At 40.9% G+C, this 21,334-nt stretch overlaps 1 protein-coding gene and 1 long non-coding RNA gene across 2 annotated transcripts; one reads left to right on the forward strand and one right to left on the reverse strand.

Annotated features, from left to right (window-relative positions):
• Nucleotides 1-830: 830 nt before the first annotated feature.
• LOC140850012 (uncharacterized) lies at nucleotides 831-20,035 on the forward strand. The gene is made up of 3 exons (XR_012132630.1): nucleotides 831-1,806; nucleotides 15,489-15,750; nucleotides 16,383-20,035. It is a non-coding gene; the product is annotated as an uncharacterized lncRNA (long non-coding RNA).
• LOC140850216 (lysine-specific demethylase 4D-like) lies at nucleotides 5,507-7,799 on the reverse strand. Its single transcript, XM_073239965.1, has one exon. The coding sequence runs from the start codon at nucleotides 7,357-7,359 to the stop codon at nucleotides 5,788-5,790; it is 1,572 nt and encodes a 523-aa protein (XP_073096066.1). The 5' UTR covers nucleotides 7,360-7,799; the 3' UTR covers nucleotides 5,507-5,787.
• Nucleotides 20,036-21,334: the final 1,299 nt, after the last annotated feature.

Here is a 21,334-nt window from a genome sequence, read left to right on the forward strand (position 1 = left end):
CTACATGAGCAAATGGAGAAACTACTATTTATTAACACATTAGCCTGAAAATCACTTTCACAGACAAATGTCCCCCGCCATCCAGATCTGTTTGATTCCTAGGTTCAGACAGTGAGAACAGTGGTAACAAGGGCAGCATGACCTGAATCTGCTACTTCTTGTGTTGATACCAAGTACTGAGAATGCAGGTGATAAACTGGATCAATGATCTCTTTTGTTAATCTTCTAGTTAGTAAGTAAGAGAGCAAGTGTCACCTGCACTTCAGTGCATTTCACCTCTGCAGTAATCCTCTGAGGTATTAACATCCCTGTGGTAAATGGCGCTCTGTGTTGAGAAATGTTGAGTGTTCTGCCGAACCACGCCCAGCATGTGAATGGTAAAACTAGACCTGGACCTCAGCCAGGATGCTCACTCCCTCTGTGCCCTCTACAGAAACCTGAGATTGTCTAAGAACAGCAGCAGGAGGGCCTGAATTTTCTGGTAAAGCCTGATTTTAAATGGTTTCCCTATTATACTTGCAAGTGCCCTCGAACTTATCAGGCCCTGGTGCAGTTCCCCCTTGGAGAACATGGTTTCCACCTGCCCAAGGCCCAGCCCAGGCAGACATGCGTATTATCTATCAGGTACTTCAGACACTGAGCTCCATGAAGACTCATCCCTGAAACCACCGCCATCCACCCTTGCTGCCATGCTGCCTGTCTTATCCCTACCACCCATGCCCACAGCAGACCCTTTTCTCCTAGGAAACCAGGGGCCTCCTGGGGAAGCCTTTCCTCTTTCCCTGGCCTCCCAGCATTCTGGGGTCCAAGCTGACAAGGCGTGGGGAAAGCTCAGGGCTGGGAGGGCTCCCTGACCAGGGTGGGGCTGGGGGACAAGGCATCCAGACCCTGACTGAGCCATTTCACTGAACAGCACGGGAAAGTTGGCAGCACAATTGACTCCTGCACCTGTGAAAATGTAGGTCCGTGTTTCAAAGCAAATAAAAAAGCATGACCATCTGAGGGAAAGATAGAAGGGAAGCAATTACAAAACATAGATTAAATAACCAGCAGATAACAAGCCAAGTAATAAGTATCAACACATGGAGATAAAGGAAAAGAAGTCAGTGGCTTGCAACTGCTTCCCAAACCTGTCAGGAGGACCCCTCCTTCCTGATGATGGCCAGTGGAACGCTGCTCCATCTCTGGGACCTGCTCGCTCTTCTCTCTGCCCTGTGCTTGCAGCTGTCTCAACCCAGGCGATTCCCTCTCCCGGAGGGAGTAGCGGTTGGCCCCTGCCACAGGCTGTGTGGGCTTAGGTGCAGTTTGTGGGTGTTAGGAGGAGACAGCACTTGGGGGTGCTCTGGGAGCTCTGAGAGCCCCAAGACTTCTGCTGGGGTTGTTAGCTTTGGACAGCGTTAGCATGAAGTCCTCCAAAACCCCATGTCCAAAACCCCCACTTGAATGGAGTTGTCTCAATATTGTTACAGCTTTGCTCCTTTCACTGGCAATTTAACTGCCAGAAGGGAAAGGCCAGAGAGGGTTCTGGAAGGTGAGCAATAATCTTTGTGAGAACACCCACATCTGGAGTTGGTTCTGTTGGTTCCCTGTTAACCTACTGTGTGGCCTTGAGTAAGTTAGTTAACTTTTCTGGGCCTCAGTTTCCCCTCAGTAAGACAAGGGTTTCACAAGATGATCTTTCTGACAGCAGGACACAAGCAACAATGGAAGGTTTCTTGTCTGCTCAGTGGATGAGGTGCAAAGCGGACAGAGCCCAGGAGGCAGACCACCCTTTTCCTCCTCGAAGGACTGAACAAGCCATGTGAGGTGTGTCACCTGAGGTTCCCCCGAAGCTGGTCGCCACGTCATCATCCCTGCATCCCTCACTCCCTCACCAGCATCCTTCCAACCTACCTGGGTGACAGCTGAGTGATAGCTGGGGGCCTTAGCTGGGTGGCTTAGGGGGTGACAGTGAAATGCTTGTTTGGGGGGTTCAGCTGGGTGGCTTAATGGGTAACTCAGCTGAGTGGCTTAGCTCGGTGACTGGCTGGGTGGATTATCTGGGTTGTTTAGTGGGCGACTTAGTGGATGACTTAGCTGGGGGGTTTAGCTGGGTGGCTTAATGGGTATCTTAGCTGAGTGGCTTAGCTGGGTGACCTAGTAGGTGACTTGGCAGGGTGACTTGGCTGGGTGACCTGGATGGCTGACTTAGTGGGTAACTGACTAGGTGACTTGGCAGACACTCAAAACTTCTATGCTTTCTGTTCTCACCTGTCCAACAAGGACAAGAATACCCATCTTCATTGACTTCACTGTTATGTTGTAAGGAACCATCAGGAGCATAGACATGAAAAATATTTAAAAATATAAAAATACAAGCTGAAAAGAGGAAGGAGCCAAGATTGCGGCATGAATAGGGCAGCAGAAATTTCCTCCCAGAACCATATACATTTTTGAAAATACAACAAATACATCTATTGTTAAAGAGAGACCAGAAGATATCATACAACAGCCAGGCTACATCTACACCTGCAAAAACCCAGTGCCTCATGAAGGGGGTAAGACAGCCACGGCCTGGTGGGACCCAAGCGCACCCCCCACACCAGATCCCCGGCAGGAGGAGAGGAGTTGGAGCAGGGGAGGAGTGGAAGCCCAGGACTGCTAAATACCCTTATTTATCCCAGTCGCCTTCACTGGGAGCGCAGACACACAGTGTGTGGTGTGCTGGATACTTAGGAAATGGAACCGTAAAACCTAGGAACGGCTTCCCACAGCTGACACTCCTGGGACAAAAGAAAAGCGAGTGCTTTTTGAAAGTCTTAAAGGGATAGGAGCCTCACAGCTGGATGGAAGCATCTCAGCACACTCAGCCCAGCAGCTGGGAATCCTAGGGAACTCCAGGTGCCCTAACACCCTGCGCAGCAGTGCAGGCTCTGAGGCCCCTCATGGTGATAAACAGGCTCCCACCTGTTCCCCTTCTGGTACGGCCCCGCCATAGCGGGGCAGCAGCCTGAGACAGGCCCGGATCACAGCAGCTGTGCGGAGCCTCCCCCCACAGCTGCCCAGTCCAGACTCAGAGACCCCATTGACATGCAGCTGCCCAGCACAAGCCACTAGGGGTTGCCTTCTTGCAGGAGAGGAAGGTGAAGAGCAAGCAGGAAGGAACTTTCTTCTCCCAGCTAATACATGCGCCAACTGTTCATGACTACTTATATCACCATGAAAAGGCAGGAGAATTTGATCCAGACCAGAATCACACAGACATCCCCTAAGAGGGAACCTGGGGAGATAGATTTAACCAATTTTCCTGAAAAAGAATTCAAAATGAAGGTCTTAACCATGCTGATGGAGCTGCTGAGAAAAATGCAAGAGATAATGGATAAAGTTGGGAGGGAGAATACAGAAATAAAACAATATCTGGAAGAACGTAAAGCAGAATGGACGAGGTGCAAGAGGCCATTAATGGAATAGAAACCAGAGAACAGGAACACAGAGAAGCTGATGCAGAGAGGGATAAAAGGATCTCCAGGAATGAAAGAATATTAAGAGAACTGTGTGACCAATAAAAATGGAACAAAATTTGCATTATAGGGGTACAAGAAGAGAGAAAAAAGAGCTAGAAAGTGACTTTGAAGAAATAATTGCTGAAAACTTCCTCAAACTGGGGGAGGAAATAGGTGCTCAGACCACAGAAGCACACAGAAGTCCCAACAGAAGGGACCCAAAGAGGACACCACCAAGACACATAATAATTAAAATCGCAAAGATCATGGACAAGGACAGAGTATTAAAGGCAGCTAGACAGAGGAAAAAGATCACCTACAAAGGAAAACCCATCAGGCTATCATCAGATGTCTCAACAGAAACCTTACAGGCCAGAAGAGAATGGCGTGATATATTAAATGCAATGAATCAGAAGGATCTTGAACCAAGAATACTGTATCCAGCAGGATTATCATTTAAATATGAAGAAGGGATTAAACACTTCCAAGACAAGCAAAAGTTGAGGGAGTTTGCCTCCCAAAAACCACCTCTACAGGGTATTTTAGAGGGACTGCTTTAAATGGGAGCACTCCTAAGGCTCCCAGAGAAATGTCACCAGAGAAAATAAAATCACAGCAAAGAAAGCAGACCAACCAAAGACTAACTAAAGATGAAAAATAAAATCAACTACCCACAAAAGCAGTCAAAGGAAACACAAAAGAGCACAGAACAAAACACCCAACATATGAAGAATGGAGGACGAGAAATAAGAAGAGAGAGAAATAATCACCAGACACTATTTATAATAGCTCAATAAGCAAGTTAAGTTAGACAGTAAGATACTAAAGAAGCCAACCTTGAACCTTTGGTAACCACGAACCTAAAGCCTCCAATGGCAATAACTACATATCTTTTAATAATCACTCTAAATGTTAATGAACTGAATGCACCAATCAAAAGACACAGAGTAATAGAATGGATAAAAAAAAGCAAGACCCATCTATATGCTGCTTAAAAGAGACTCACCTCAAACCCAAAGACATGCACAGACTAAACTCAAGGGATGGAAAAAGATATTTCATGCAAACAATGCGGAGAAAAAAGCAGGTGTCGCAGTACTACTATCAGACAAAATAGACTTCAAAACAAAGAAAATTACAAGAGATAAAGACATTACATAATGATAAAGGGCTCAGTCCAACAAGAGGATATAACCATTATGAATATATATGCACCCAACACAGGAGCAGCAGCATATATGAAACAAATACTAATAGAATTAAAGGAGGCAATGCATTCATTTTAGGAGACTTCAACATAACACTCACTCCAAAGGATCCGCAAAACAGATCCACAAAACAGAAAGTAAGTAAGGACACAGAGGCATGAATAGCACACTAGAACAGATGGACTTAATAGACATCTATAGAAATCTACATCCAAAAGCAACAGAATACACATTCTTCTCAAGTGCAAATGGAACATTCTCCAGAATAGACCACCTACCAGGCCACAAAAAGAGCCTCAGTAAATTCAAAAAGATTGAAATCCTACCAACCAACTTTTCAGAACACAAAGGTATAAAACTAGAAATAGATTGTACAAAGAAAGCAAAAAGGCTCACAAACACATGGAGGCTTAACAACATGCTCCTAAATAATCAATGGATCAATGACCAAATTAAAATAGAGATCAAGCAATATATGGAAACAAATGACAACAACAACACAAAGCCCCAACTTCTGTGACATGCAGCAAAAGAAGTCTTAAGAGGAAAGTATATAGCAATCCAGGCATAATTAAAGAAGGAAGAACAACCCCAAATGAATAGTCTAACATCACAATTATTGAAATTGGAAAAAGAAGAACAAATGAGGCTTGGAAGATCATGGCAGTAAGAACAAAGGTCATTCTAACTTTATATAATTTTCATTATGAATGTCCTTTGCTTTTCCAAGATTGAGTATGGCAAAAAATCATCAGACATGAAGAAACAGCTGGATATGGGGATTTTTTATTGAGAAGAGTAGTCCAAATTGAGGGTGTTGACATGAAGTAAAATAGACTTTGAATAGAGTTGCTTGAAGAAGCTGCTCTACCACCACTTGCAAAAACAAGCATCCAGTGGATGAAACTTCATTGGCAGCAGTGTCAAAAGAGATAATGGTGTCTGGGAGGAAGAATAAGCTGTTTGTCATCAATAATGTGGACTCAGCAGGTCCCGTGGCAGCACCGCAGGTTGTGAAGGCTCTGAGGTGTACACGTGCCCACACTTAGGGAGCCTCCACGTGTAAGAGAAGCGGGCTACCAAAACATCCCCCTGGGTTAGGGTGCAGGGAAACTGCAGCACCCGGAAGCCTTAGCAGAATGCACGGATGCAGGGCTCGGTGGTGCAGAGTTATCCAGTGAGGGTCCACCTGAAGAAAGGGCCTGAACATCAGGATCCTGAGCTGCGCATGCTGTGCTGAGCAAGAGGCGCTTCTTGGCCGGGGCCTGGTCAGTCAGCTCCTGAGTCCCCTGCTCCCGAGGACGACGGCCAGGACCACGCCTGCCAGTTGGGTGGAGACCCAGGTCAGATGGGTCCTGGGTTGTCAGCAGGGCTGAGCCACGCTCCACGGACCGACAAGTGGCATCCCTGCCCTGAGCCACAGAGGGAGGAACAGAGGCCTGCACATGGCGCCGAGATGCGGGCAGCCTAGGGGCGCGGCGGTGACCCCCTCGCCCCACAGCCACATTCCTGGCAGGGCTCAGTGAGCGGCGGGGCGGCAGGTCCCGGAGGCCCAGTGTGGCTCTCCTGGTTGCCCACAACTCCTTCCAGGTGCCCAGCTCTTGGCTGCCCATTGCTGCAGGTGCCACATGGTTCACTGCCTCCCGGTCCTGCCCGCGCTTCCAGAGCTCATAGCGCTCAGGCTGCAGGGTGCGCACGAAGACATCAATGGGAAAGCTGACCCTGGCCTCCCCGCAGCTGCACTGAGAGGCCGCTTTGCCGTAATCGATCCAGCGCGGCATGGCAAAGTTGATGGCCTCCGCGCAGTTGAAGCCGTGGTTGAAGCCAGCGTGGTACCCGTACGGAAATGTCACTATGAACTCGCCAGCCTCCTGCGTGACCCGACTGAAGGGGATCCTGTTGTCCCTGAGGACAGTAGGAGAGATGAGGGCCACCTTGTGCCGCAGGAAGGCCCCACAGCTCTGGGCACTAGCCGGGAAGAGCTCCTTGGCCAGGTGTTCCAGGCGCCAGCCATGCTCCGGGGGAACTGCATACCACGTTTTGGGCTCCCCGAAGTGCACATAGTTGATACTGTATAAGTCCATGTCCTCTGTGTGCCACGCGAACGTGGTCTTCCACATCCCGAAGTACAGGTAGGGTGTGTTGACACCTTCGATGACCACCCCACACTCCTGCTCCAGCAGATCCTGAATGGTTCCCAGGTGTCTGAGGTTCCACTGCTTGGTGTTTTTAGCAAATAAGGAGCCGTTGACGTCAGCGCCATAGATTGGTGAACTGTAGAGCCGGGTTTTCCAGAATTTTCGCTCTAAATCGTCAAAATCTGCGTGTGGTGGTGCCTGATATTTAGCACTCTTCGCCAGCTCACGATACTCCCCGACCGTCATGGCCTTCTTCTTTTTGGAGTACTGAGTGAACACACCAGCCCTACCCAGGACGTCCTGCTGGAGGGGAGAGGGGATTAGGATGTCACTGATGTCATCATAGGTCTTCCTGGCTTCCCACCCCTTGGGGGGGATTATCTTGGCCACACCTGCTCGGTGTGCACCTTGAGATTCCATATAAATAATATATTTCTCAAAATCATTAAACTCTTCTTCAGTTGGGTAGAAGGTCATGATTCTACAACTTGGATTCTGGGTACAGCTTGGCTGAGACATCATGGCTTCCATAATGAAGAACAAACAAACTCTCAGGTCTTCAGCTATGGTCTGGATAGTTGAGCATGGTGGAAAATGCTATTATTCCAAAATTGGTTTGAGTGTCTCTGAGTCAGCAGGAAACACCCGTGGACTTTGGTGTAAATGAGATGATGTTTTGGGGCTTGCTGATTCACCAGGAGACGGCCCCCTGGGCAGAAGCTGATACAGGAGCTGAACGTGCAACTCTGTGATGTTCCTCAGCTGGCACTGGGGTTTGTTCTCTGAGGCCTCCTGACTCAACCAGTCCTGGGTGCACGGTGTTCCAAATAAAGTGTTTCCAGAACAGTGTTAAAAACAGAACCTAGAAGAAAGAATACAAAAGCTTGAACATTAATGTTTGGAGGAAGTTATTCAGGAGCTACAAGTAAAATACCATGGGATCCCACCATGGTATATTATCCCACATTCAAAGAAAGGCTAAAATTTTATAAGATTGACAATATAGGATGTGGTGTTGATGTAGAACAATGGGAATTCTCATACCCTCATAGAAAGAATGGAAATCACACTTTGGGGAACTATTTGGACAGTATCTACTAAAATTGAACTTATGCATGTGTAAGACTGGACATACCCATGTGCCATGATTCAACGGTTACCACATGTCTAGGTAATCTGTATAGCTCTGCATGGAAAGTCACCTCCATTAATCCTCATAACAATATTATTTCTAGGAGCAAATACTGGAGACAACCCAAATGTCCATCAACAGTAGAATGGACATACACTGTGGCACAGTCCTACAATGGAATACAATAGAGCACTGCAAATTACATGAGCATACAGGGATAATTTTGCAAACATAATACTGGGCAATATTATCCAGACCTAAAAGAATATCAAATCCATTATTCCAATTTTACATGAAATTTCATCTTTTTATATAAGTATATATAAAGAAGGAGGTAAAGTAATCTATGTTAGAAGTTAGAGCAGTGGTTACCTTTGAGAAAGAGAGGTTGTGAGTGGGAACGTGAGGGGGTCTCTGGAGAAACATTAATATTTTGTTTGGAATCTAGGTGCTGATTACACAGCCATCAGTATAGCTAATTGTTATCATTCATCTGGCAGTTATGATTTTCACAAATTTCCATATGTTTATTTAAAAACAGAGTTTAGAGTGAGAAGCACTGAAGACTAAGAGACATATTTCATTGTATTAAAAGAAAAAGGAAGAATGAAAATAAATGAACTAAACATTTGATTGAAGAAGCTAGGAAATGGGAGAAGGAGGAGTAAAGAAATAAGAAAGAATAAAGATGAAATTAATGAAAATAATACATACAAAACAGAAGGATGATGGCAAAAATGCATTTGAAGAGACTAAGAAATGCAACAAACCATGAGCATAACTGCTAAGGATAGAAAGTGGAAATAAACAATACTAGGAATTAAACTGTGCATAGATCTAGTAATATAGTAGAGAATTTTTCTAAATCTCAAGAGAATCTTATGAACATCTGACATCAACATTTTCAAGAGATAAGAAGACAATTTTCTAGAGAGGAAACATACATAAAATGAATCCAAGTAAAACAAGAAAGCTCCAATATCCCAAATAAGAATCTGGATCAAAGCATGACTCTTAAAAAACCCTGAGACACACATTTATAGGTGAACCTAGCAAATTTTTAAGAAAACAACTGATTATACAAATTTTCATGCTGTAGGAAAGGTTGTAAAGTTACTCAGATGAGGCTAACTTATCTGATTGCCAAGCTGGAAAAGGACAACAGAAAATAAAGCATAAATGAAAGCTTGCTAAGTAGAATATTATCTAACCAACAAAGCAAAATGCTAAAAGAATAATATATCATGATCAAATAGACTGTATCTCAGGAATGCAAGGATGATTCAGCATCACAAGATCTAATGATATAATCAGATATTAATGTAGAAAATGAAAAATAACATCAGCTCATAGGTACCAAAAAATGATTTCATAAATTGAACATTCATTCATGATTTGAAAACTCTTTACTTGAAAACCATTCAGAAAAATTTCTACAGTAAGATAAAGTGTTTCAATGTAAAAACAAATAGCAAGTGTCCTTAACAGTGAAACAAGAGAAACATTCTCTTGTTTAAGGTAGAAAAACAAGATACATCAGCAAACTCTCTCATTAGCATGATCTCAAGTGGTCCTTTCTTATAATTTCCTAGTTTTTCCCCTCTACAAATAATCTGTTTTCACCTTAAACTTTGGACATGCTGACTCCATCCTACTTAGAATGCTCCCACAGTTCTGAAGTTCCCTGCATGATCTGGGCCGCCATCAGCCCTTCCCCAGGCTTTCTCCTATTCCTGACTGGGTCTCCTACCCCTTCAAGGCTGACCTTAGATATGATCTTTTCAGTGAGGTCTCCTCTGGTAGTTGTTTAGGATAAAATTAGTGATTATTTTCTCTCAAGAAAACATATACACTCTTCTCAAGAAAACCTTGCCAAATGAAACATACTGCTGATCAGGATTTATAAGTCTCTTCAAAATTCTAATCAAATCAGCCACACCCCAATTCCATCAACCCCAGTCTAATCACAACTGAATCCAATCAGCTATCCAACCAGCTCTTTCAATAGAAATACCCTTCCTTGTTCTAGTAAGTGGCATCCTTTTCAGTGTCATCAGCCCACAGAACATTGGTGTTCTGCCTGAATTTTTTTCTCTGAGATTTCTTATAAGAAAATAGAAAGGGAAAAGAGGACTGCCAACCCTCAACAAATCTGAAATCATATTTTAAAAATAAAAAAACTTGTAAGCTCAAACAAATGGCTTCCTTCCACAGCCAGAGTTACAGAGACTAGAGTTCAGGTCTGCAGCAAGCACTGGTTTGATACAGTCTTACAAAAGCCACTAGCAAGGACCAGAGAGAGCAAGCCTGTCCTTTGCCCCAGAAAGCAGCCCCAAAGGAATGAGGGACATCGGAATAAAACACTCACTTGGAGTCACCTTACAGAATTATTGGGAATTTGTGAATTACTGGTTCTGGACAAATTCTCTGATTATTTGTCAGAAACCTAGGGCAGATCCAGGTTTGTGGGGTCTGAAGATAATACAAATGTCAGGGCCTTCTTAGGAATGGAAAGATTTCCCTGGGAAAGCTGCCGTGATGAGAGGGAAAGTCGTAAAGAGCACGGTGGTCTGGGCACAAAACACCGTTGGTGCTGAGGGGTCTGCACAGAGCCACGTGGAGATGAAAGTCAGGCCAAGAAAATGGGTTGGGGGGTAGCTCCCAGGAGGAGGGAACCCCATTCCCTTTAGAGGTCCAGCCGTTTAATTTTCCTCACCCTGTTGTCTCCCCAATAACACTTCAAAAGATCAGCTTGCCTGCCACAGTGCAAAATAGTAACACCCCCTATACCTCCTGTGGTCCCCAAGCATCTGTCTTTCCTTATTGGAGGTCCATTCAGATGAAAAGAAGCTGGGTCTGGGGCCCATTCTGCTATTACTACTGCCCCCAGGGGTGTTCCCAGTTTGGCTTCTTTGACTATATATAATCCCTTCTTCCTTTGTGTCTAGGGTTTGGGGCAAAAAGAGCAAAGGAAGGATTTGCTCTCTGTGACACCTGCTGGTGGCTTTTGTAAGAGTGTGTCAAACCAATGTTTACTGCAGACATGAATACTAGTGGCAGGGACCCTTGAAGTGAGCAGTAAGTGACCTCTGCCTTAGCTGGACCCTCATGCACCGAAGAATCTGCAAAACATGGGATAAGGAGGATCAATACACTCTTCTCCTTTTTCAATGTGAACATCAGAGGATGGAAGGAGGGTCACAGCTGGTGAAACTATCTCCAGGGCTTTGTAGGACATATTGTAATTAAATGGAGGTGGAGGGAGATGATGACAATCTGGCTCATTCTTAGGGAGTATGAAAAATGCAATTTATTTAGACTCTTAAGAACAACATCTCCCTGTTCCCTTTTCCAGATATACCTAATGAAAACTCAGAGTTTGGGGATAGGTTGTTATAAAAGAGCAGCTTGTCCAAAAATGACCCTAGATATTCTACCAGATGGATGGAACATGCTCAAGTTCAGATTCCTGTGGGAACAGTGGCTTCCTTCCCATGGCTGGGGAACTGTACTGTCCAAAGGAACTTGAGGTCCCCAGCTGCCTCCTAAAGCAGAGGGCTGCTGGCCTTCCCAGACAGCTCCTGTATATGGTGGCATGACTTCCAGGCTACTTGATTCCCCAAGTCTGTACATCCCTTTCCTGATAAAGTTGCTGTCACCAAAGCTCTATATGAAGGAAGAGCATTGGGGGAAGGGGCCCCTCCCTTAGAACAAAACCCAAGACACGCCCAGGATTCCTCCTGAAAAAGGGATTCCTCTCTGTGGAATTCTGAAGAAATGGGAAGACTGTGTGCCTTGTTTTGACACACACTTACAAGGGTATCAAGTCCTTAACTCATACTGTATAACTTTGTGGCATTTGTCCCCATACTTTGCACTACTATTGGCAACTCCACAATGGCCAATGACAGAATTATTCCCCATAGAGGAGGAGCATTTATATAATAAGCTTCCAGCAGGGTTAGGGCTTTACCAGGCAGGTGTATTTCAGGGAGAGAGAAACAAGGGTACTGATGACTGGATGGAGGGACAAAGTGGTGATTATAAGCATGGATAATTAAATTTATCCTGTGTAAAAAAGAGATGAGAAGATGAGGGTAGAGATGGAGAATGAAAGAGTATTTGATTTGTGGGCTGAATTTCTCCATTAGGTCAAATAATTCTGTTAAAACACTGGGAAATGTAAGCTAGAAAGAGAATGGGATGCTTGAAACAGATTTTTGAACTCAGGACATTTCTTAACTATCTTACTGATGTCTTCAAATTCTCCCTTTCACTTCATGCTATTCAACTTTAAACTGCCCTCCTCTTCCACCATTATTTCTCCCATATTTCCCTTCCATTTTTGTCCTTAAATTCCATCCTTTCTCAAGTACACCAACTTGATCTCATATCTTCCCTTACTGACCCAAAAAGCACCATGTCTTCCTTCACCTCTTGTAGTTCTTGTTTAGCACTTATAATTTATACCTTATATAATATGAACAGCAAGAGACACCTATACTTAGCACTTCCCTCTGCCAGGCCCTTTATGAAGCACTTTCTATATAATATCTCATTGAAAGCTCACAGCTAGTTTATGAAGTCGGCACTATTATTACCCCTAATCAGTGGAGTAGAAAATGAATTGTAGAAAAATGTATATTTAATTCAACAGCTTGTGTCTCCATCTCTAGAACTTCTTCTGTTCTCCCCATGGCTATCTCTTCTGTTAAATTCCTTAAATCAACACCTCCCCCTTATTCCAGGACACAGTCAATTAAATATCACAGTCATCTTTGTCTCTCTTAAATCATCAGTTGTCAGTCTCTTTCCTGACTTAAGCTACCGTCTTCCCTCTCACCTTCATTTCAATTCCAAACATGTTGAAAACATACATGAAAATAGTTTGCGTCCACAAACGCATTTCCTCCCCTCTCTCACCTTCTGGTTCTGCCCCCACTTCTCTGCTGAAACTGATGGCTACAGATCAAGCTGTTCCCTCCCAAATGCCGCTCCAGGGGTTACACTTTATCTCTGTACATCCTTGGTTCATAGACACCTTCTTGCTCCTAATAGGTCTCTGACCTCACAAATTAAATATAGCTCATATGAATATGTGCTCATAGGTTTTTCCCAGTTTGCCATTTAGTTTATAACTTTAATTCTATTTCATTTAAAGTGTTTTTGACATACATTTCAATGTCTTATGGTGCTGTTTGTCTTTTCCTTTGTAATGTCTTTCATGTCTTTTATATTCAGTAAGTTACTTCCCTGTCCAGACGCAGGACATGGATTTTTCTTTTTTATACATTAATTTTATCTTTAATTCTGATTTTAATTATACCTTTCATTCTAACTGGTTTATTTTATTAATTTGTTTTATTGTCTTGTGTGTATGGTGTCAGGAATAAGGAAGATGAAACTGGTCCACAGGCCTCTATATATGACCTTTTGCTGTGTGTTTTCTCTGTTTACAGAAGATTTTGCTGTCCCAGTGTTCTTAAATTTTTTCAATCTTAAAATTCAGGTGCTTTGGTTTTAAGACATTTTTTAAGTTACTTCTTTGAAGACTTCCTATACATTTTTCCTATGCACATTAACTCTAGTTCCTGTTATTTGGATATTGGACCTCATGGATTGGACCTTAATTTTTGTATCTTTTCTTCTCCCACTTTTCTATCCCTTTACCACTACACACTCTCTTTTGAAAAATCCCCTCATCTTTACCTCCCCAAACTCCTTCAATTGTCTTTTTCATTTCCCCTATCAAAATTTTAATTTCCAGCAGGTCATTTCTGATCCCTTAGCTTTTTTTGTACCTTCCCCCACCCTTTTTCCCCTCAGTCTTATTGTCCTGTTCTTATTTCACAGGCACACTTCTTCAATCTCTCTGAAAATACTAAAGTGTCAATGGCTTTGAAATGTTTTTTTCCCCCTGCATGGTCTGTTTCTTGAAATTTCTTTTTACATTTTTTTTTTCATTTTGTTTTCTATCTTTCAGGTGTAAGGCTTTCCTCAAATGTCTGATGATCCTTAGTAGTTGGCTCATATATGAGTATAGCCCAAAAAAAGCTGATGAAAAACTGGGTGTATGGATAGGTTTAGTGATTGTGCTTCCCTGAATGGTGATCTGGCGGGGCTGGGTCTGGGTGAAGCTCTGACACCCGCATCTCTAAGAGCTGCTCATATGCAACAGTGAAGGGTCTTCCAATCTTCCTCCTGGGAGGGACAGGCCTGCTTCCCCACCACATGGAAAAAGATCCTGACATTTCCAATGCCCAACTTGTGAAGCTCACCAAATCAATTTGTTTTCCCGATGACAAGCACACTGCCGATGGTTCCTGGAAGTCCTCAGTTCAGAGACTACCTTTTCCACTTGCTCTGGAAAATGAAACTTGGTTTTCCATCAAGATGAGAGAGGAGTTTATCCTGCTACCAGAGAATGCGAGGGAGTCTGAGGCTCCAGCTGCTTCATAGACTTTCAGCGAATCTTCCTTAGCCTCCGTCCACATCCAGAGGAAGCCAGTGCCGGGAAATCCCAAGCCTTTTGGAGTCTGTGGCCAGTTGTGTTCCTGCTTAGCTTTTCTCACTGCCAGTTTAAGATTCAACTTTCTCGGGTTTGAGAAATCGGTTTCTATGTGTCCATCTGTTTTCAAATTTTACAACTATCTTCTTTCCTTTACTGTATGCTCTCTTTGTAACATTTCTTAAAACAAAAATCCTAGTACTGTCACTTCAGTGGAGTTTGGATTGAGCAAAGTAAAAGATTGTGTCACCATCTTTTTCTCTTTGTTTTCCCAGATGTATCTTTCAATGGCTGCTTCCACAAACCCTTGGCTGCAAATGCTCCTAGCCATTGTCTCTGACTCTATGTTATCTCCCCCTCACTTCTCTTTTCTTAGTTATAACCCCTGCCTTCCTGATATAGGTCCTACTTTAGGGACCCTTCCCTAGCAATCCTAGACCTTAGTGAGGACTCTGTCTTCCACATTCCATGAGTACTATTTGCTTGGACCATTTATTTGGTGCTTGATACAAATTGCTGAGGTGAGAGCTCTCCAGCATATTCCTTTCACCTCTAATGGGCACTTATCTAAAGTAATAAATTCCTTCCATGAGATGTGCTTGCTTCTCTCTCTCCAAGATATTTTCATGTTTCTGCCTCACAAGCTTCAACATTCCCTTCTTGATAAGCTACATGGAAAAGTTAAGATAAAAAGGTGACTTTTTCTGTATACTTTGTGCTCCAAAGTCCAATATTTGGTGTAGATTTCCTACTTAGGAACATCCAGGAATGAAGATATAAAGACTTCTGGCAGGAAGTGTCAGGCATGAACACCATAGAGTAATTGTGACATAGTTGGAAGAGTGCAGATGAAATCATGACAAATATTGGAGCTTGACCTTTATTTTTACTTGCCGGGAGGACATGTCCTTTACATTAGCAACTTAAATATCACATTATGACTTCATTGTGACATGAAGTAAGTTGAGCATGGTAATATGAACCTCATTAGTCTTCTCTATTTGCTTTCCTCTGTTACAGGGGCACTTAGCAGTCACAGTGGTACCCGGAGCAGAGAGCAGCAGGAGCCAGAAGCCTTCTTGAGCCCCTTATCGCCAAGACACAGCCACGCTGTTGAGTTTGGAGGCAACATCTAATATATGCTTCTTTGAATTGTCAATACATTTTGAAGACATTGCTTGAGTAGCACATAACCCTCGTTCTTGGATTCTCCAAGAGATTCTGTAAATTACTTTAATGCTTAAAAAAAACACTTCTTCGCCTTAATGTAGTGAATTCTATGGTATGTAACTAAAGAATCCTGACCAATACACTGTCTCCCTCATTCCCATTCCTAAATTACTCTTACATATTTTAGCTGTTTCTTTTGTTTTCCTAGTATTTGCAGACTTTTCAGTTTTAGAGATTGTGGGCACTCATACCACAAAAGGCATGGGTTAAGTTCTGTTTCATCCTAACACAGAGACTTCCCCTGCCTCAGCCTGTCATGTAGATACAAAAACTTTTTGGTTAAATCAAGTCTGAATTTTTACCATGTAAAATTAGTCTCAGCTGAGTCACGTAGTGTGCTATGATTACACTGCCTTGCATGTACAAAATTGTATCTATCCTATAGTAAATAATTTTCTTATTATGTCATTTGCTTGGGTTAATACACATTAACTCATTCCCAAATTCATTTCCACTAGTGTACACCTCTTCTAACAACATAAACCACACTAGGCACTAAATCAGATTTCTCTTTTTAAAATGTTCTGCCTGGAGCTTTAATATGCTTTCTTCAACCAGGATTGGCTAGTCTTTAGACTGTTGCAGAGCCTGCATCCTGGGGTTGGTTAACCATAATTCTGGGGATTCCCTTTCCCTCAATATTATGTTAGACCCTTGATTCCACCCATCTCTCTTCTTCCCTAGTTTATGCCGTGTGTCAGTGAGCACATCCACCAGAAGCATCTTCGGAAGCTTCATCAGAGATTATGAAGGAGCTCACAGAATCTCCAAGAGGATGGGGGAATAGGGTTTGGAGTCTGCATCCAGAAACAGTATCCAAATTATCCAACAAACTATATTAAGGTATTCCTATACCTCCTGTGGTCAAAGGCACCAAAGACCTTGAGCAAGGGACACTACCGACTAGAACTTATGCCACTATTGCCTCTGAAAGCCCAATCTCTCACCACCCTCTCCAGGAACAGTTCCTGTACAAAATCGATTTCCTCGCATTTCCTCAAATTGAGGTCTCCATGGAAGTGTCTGACTGGAGGAGCCCAGGTCATGTGCCTACATATTTGCTGCAATAGATGCTGGACAATTGAGTTCTGGCTTCAACCTTGTAAAGGGAAGGGTCATAATGTGGGAATTTCCCAATATAAAAAGGGAATTCAGAGTTATTGGCTGGTCACAAATATAACCACCGTCTGGCAAAGTTTCTATGTCTGAAGTGTCTTTGTTCTAATTTTATACTTTTCTTTTGGGATTCTGATGACACTGTTTCACTGAATTCTAGCTTCTAGAAATCCAAAACCAATTTGTTTTCTGATCCTTTTTGTGCAACCCACTTTTACTCTCTGCATAACTTTAGGATATTCTTTTGTTCTTTATTTTCTCAGATTCAATCAAGATGATTGGTCTTATTTGTCAACAATTGTTCTAGAACTTCTGATGTAGAAACTCATGTCCTTCATGGCTGAGAAATTTTCTTAAATAATTTCTTTGTGTATTCCTTTCCACTATTTTTAGTTCTTGCTCTGTGGAAATACATTTGGATATTAAACCTCTTAGACTGATCATCTAATTTTGTTATCTTTGCTCTATTTTCCATCTTTTTGTTCATTATATTTTATTTTCCAAGCTTTCTAGCAGTTCATTTCCAGAAATTCTTTTGTTGTCTGGATATTCCTTTTATTATAGATTTCTGATGTTTTTCTATGGCTGCAGCTTTTCTTTTCTCTCTCTAGAAGTGTAAATTTTAGGGATTTTTTTTTAAAGATTCATTTGTGCTCTATGTTATATCTGTCTATTTCCTCTGAATCCACCCTTCCAGGATATTTTGGTTTCTTTTATGTTAAATGTTTTCCTCATATGTCTAGTTATCCTTAGTGTATGTTTAAGAGTCAAGCATTATAGAGTTGGTTTCCTCTGTAAACCTGGTTGGCTTCACGGAGAGTGCTCTGACAAGGAGCCAGTCATTTTTTGCAGCTGGGGGCAATTGTCAGTATCTAGAGGTAAGAGTATAATAAAAAGACTTTAAATGTATGCATCTGTCTCATTTGAAAGTAGAGCCCAGGAATTTATGCTGTCTTAATATTTTGTTCTTCAGACACATTAAAAATAGTGAAAAAAGAATATATAGCAAAAACCTGCATTCCAACCAGCCCAGAATTAGCATCTTTATATTGCCATGTTTGCTTCAAATGGTTTTTAAAAATAGCTTTATCGAAATGTAACTTACATAACAAAAATATCACCCACTCTAAGTGTACAATTCAGTAATTTTTGGTATATTTACAGAGCTGTGCAACCATCACCATTACCTGATTTTAGAACATTTTCATCACTCCAAAAAGAAGCCTCATGCCATTTGCAGTCACAGCCCATTTCCATCCTCAGCTCCAGACGACCATTAATCTACTTTGTCTTGATTTGCCTATTCTGGACAGTTCATATAAAAAGGGTCATATGATATACAGTCTTTTGTGGCCATTTATTTCACTCAGCATGTTTTGGAGTTCATCCATATTGTAGCATATATGAGCATTTTCTTTCTTTCTGTGGTTGAATAATTTTTCACTTTTATGAATAGATCACATTTTATTTATGCACTCATCAGCTGATAACATTTGGGTTGTTTTAATCTTTTGGCTATTATGAATAATGCTGTTATAAAATTCATGTACAAATCTCTAAGTGGACATTAATTTTTCCTGTGTAGATACCTAGGAATGGAATTGTGTTATATAGCAGCCCTATGTTTAATGTTTTGAGAAACTGTTATGCATTTTCCCAAAGTGCCTTCAACATTTTAAATTTCCACCAGCAAATACATATGAGGGTTCTAATTTCTCAATGTCCTAATGAACACTTGTCTTTTTGTCTTTTTTTTATTCCATTTCTAGTCAGCATGAAGTCTTATCTCATGGTTTTGATTTGCATTTCCTCAATGACTAACGATGCTGAGCATTTTTCCCTATGTTTATTGGCCATATATATTTTTTGAAGAAATTTCTATTCCAATACTTTGCTCATCTTTTTGAGTTATTTGTCTTTTTGAGTTGCAAGAAGTGTTTATATGTCCTGGTTACAAGTCCTTTGTTGAATGTATGATTTGCAAATATTTTCTCTCAGTCTGTGGGTAATCTTTTCACTTTCTTATATCTTTTGAAGTGCACAAGTTTTAAATTTTGATGAAGTCCAATTTATCAATTTTTTTTATTGCTTGTGCTTTTGGTGTTTTATGTAATAAATTATTGCTTAGATCAAGGTCATGGAGATATATGCCTGTGTTTTCTTCTAAGAGTTTCTGGTTTTAGCTTACATTTGGGTCTATAGCCAATTTTGGCTTCATTTTTGTGAATGGCATGAAGGTAGAGATCCATGTTCATTCTTCTGTAGGTAGATATCCATTGATTCAGCAACATTCATTGAAAAGACTATTATTTCACTTTTGTCTTGAAACATTTGTTAAAATCAATTGACCACAAATATAAGCGTTCATTTCAGACTCTCAATTGTATTCCATTCAACTACATAGCTATCCTTATACCAGTGTCTTATTATAGCTTTGTATATAGTTTTGTATATTAAAGTTTTGAAGTGGAGAAGTGTGAGTCATCCACATTTTAAAATTCCTTTTCAAGACTGTTATGGTTATTCTGGGTCCTTTATGTTTACATATCAGTTTATGATCAGCTTTTAATTTCTGGAGGTTAGGGGTGGGGAGTCAGAGGAAAAATAGAGATTACACTGAATCCATAGATCAATTTGGTGAGTATTGCCATCTTAACAATATTAAATCATCTGATCCATGAATATGGAATGCTTTTCCATTTATTTAGCTCTTCTTTAAGAGTGTTTCATAATTTCTACAGTAGAAGTGATGTACTTTTTTGTTTATTCCTAAACATTTATGTTTTTGATGCTATTGTGAATGGAATTAACTTTGCAGAATTTTCATTGTGTATAGAAAGCAATTGATTTTTGAATAATGATTTTGTATCCTGTAATCTTACTGAACTTGTTTATTAGGTCTAGTAGTTTGTTCATGGTTCCTTAAGATTTTCTCTACATAAAATCATTTCATGTATCAATATAGTTTTATCCTTCCTAATTTGGATGCCTTTTATTTCTTTTTGTTGCCTAACAGCCCTGACTAGAAGCTCCAGTGTAATGCTTAATAGAACTAGTGAGAATAGACATCCTGAAGGGTCTTGTCTCTGCAGCAAGTACTTTTAAATAGAAGAAATAAATACTTCCAGTGAAGAAGCTCCTTTCAGATTCAAACCCAAATCCTAATTTCTTTCTCCTCCCTAGCATTGTGGATGTAGTGCATTTTCTGTGGGTGTTTTTGTGTGCGCATGTGCATTATATACTAATACAGAGTATTGTTTTGTGCATCTATTTTTATTTTATATAAATGATTTCATACTAGATATGCTAACACTTCTGCAATTTTTAAATTCAACACTAACAGATTCAAGATATATTTATATATACCTATATATACCTACATATGTAGTCTGTCATAAGAATATATTTTATTGATGTATTTCTCTATTGGGGAGTATTTGGATTAGTTCCAGTGTTTTACTATAAACAATGCTGCATTCAAAACCTTTTATATGTGTCCTTGTAATTATATGTGATAATTTACCTAAGGTAGATCTTCCTAAGTGTTATTTTTATGTGGTATAGAAATTATATCACCATATTTTTAGGTAGTGTAGAAATAATACAAATTACATTTTGTATATTGTTATGCAATGTCAAGTTGCTTTACCTACTAATTTTCCTAATTAACACACTCACTAGCAGAGAAGGAGTTTCTTCGTCCACACCACCAGATGTACTTGATGTCAAATTTCTGGTTGTTGGTGATTTGATTGGCAAAATAATTTATCTCCTTTTATATGAATACGTTGCCTGTCTCCTGATGATGTGCATTTTCATAGATTTAATGGCCTTTTCTGGGTTTTAGCTTTGTAAATTACTGGTTATATACTTCATTTTTTCAGTTAAATTTTTTTTCTGATTTATAAAATTTTCTAAATATTTGGGATACTAATTCTCTATCTATTGTATTGCAGCAAATATATCATCCCACGCCACCATCTTCACTTGGATTTATGGGTTTTAATTATTTTGAAAAATTAAGCATAATAATTTATTAATCTTTTCCATGGTGATTTGTTCCCTTCCTGTTTAAGTAATCCATTCTTCCATGAAGTCACAAAGGTTCATTTTCATTGTTTTCTTTGTTTTTCATCTTTGTTTTACCCATTTAGAATTGTGTTATTGTTGGGAGGTAGGGATCTGTGTGGTTATTGTTAGGATTTTTGGTATAAATCTAATTGTCTACTACCATTTTCCCCACCGAGTTGGAATACTCCACTCTTATATGCCAAGTTCAAATATGAGCATGGATCTCTTTCTAGACTCTTCATTTAAATCCATTAATTTGCCCATTTCTGTGCCAAAACTATAGTTTTAATTTAATTAAGTAGCTTTACACTTGGTATAGGCAAGTCCCCATGCCTTTATTCATCTTTAAAATTAGTAGAGCTAAATGTCAGTATTTATTTTAGAGTAAATTTGTCAAGTTCCATAAAAATCCTATTGATTTGAACTGAAATTGCATGAAGTTAAAATAA

Source organism: Manis javanica, chromosome 6 (genome assembly GCF_040802235.1).
Source record: "Manis javanica isolate MJ-LG chromosome 6, MJ_LKY, whole genome shotgun sequence".
Taxonomy (NCBI): domain Eukaryota; kingdom Metazoa; phylum Chordata; class Mammalia; order Pholidota; family Manidae; genus Manis; species Manis javanica.

Coding starts and splice junctions, on each gene's coding strand:
- LOC140850216 (XM_073239965.1), bottom strand. CDS start 7,359: ATGGAAGCCATGATGTCTCAGCCAAGCTGTACCCAGAATCCAAGTTGT.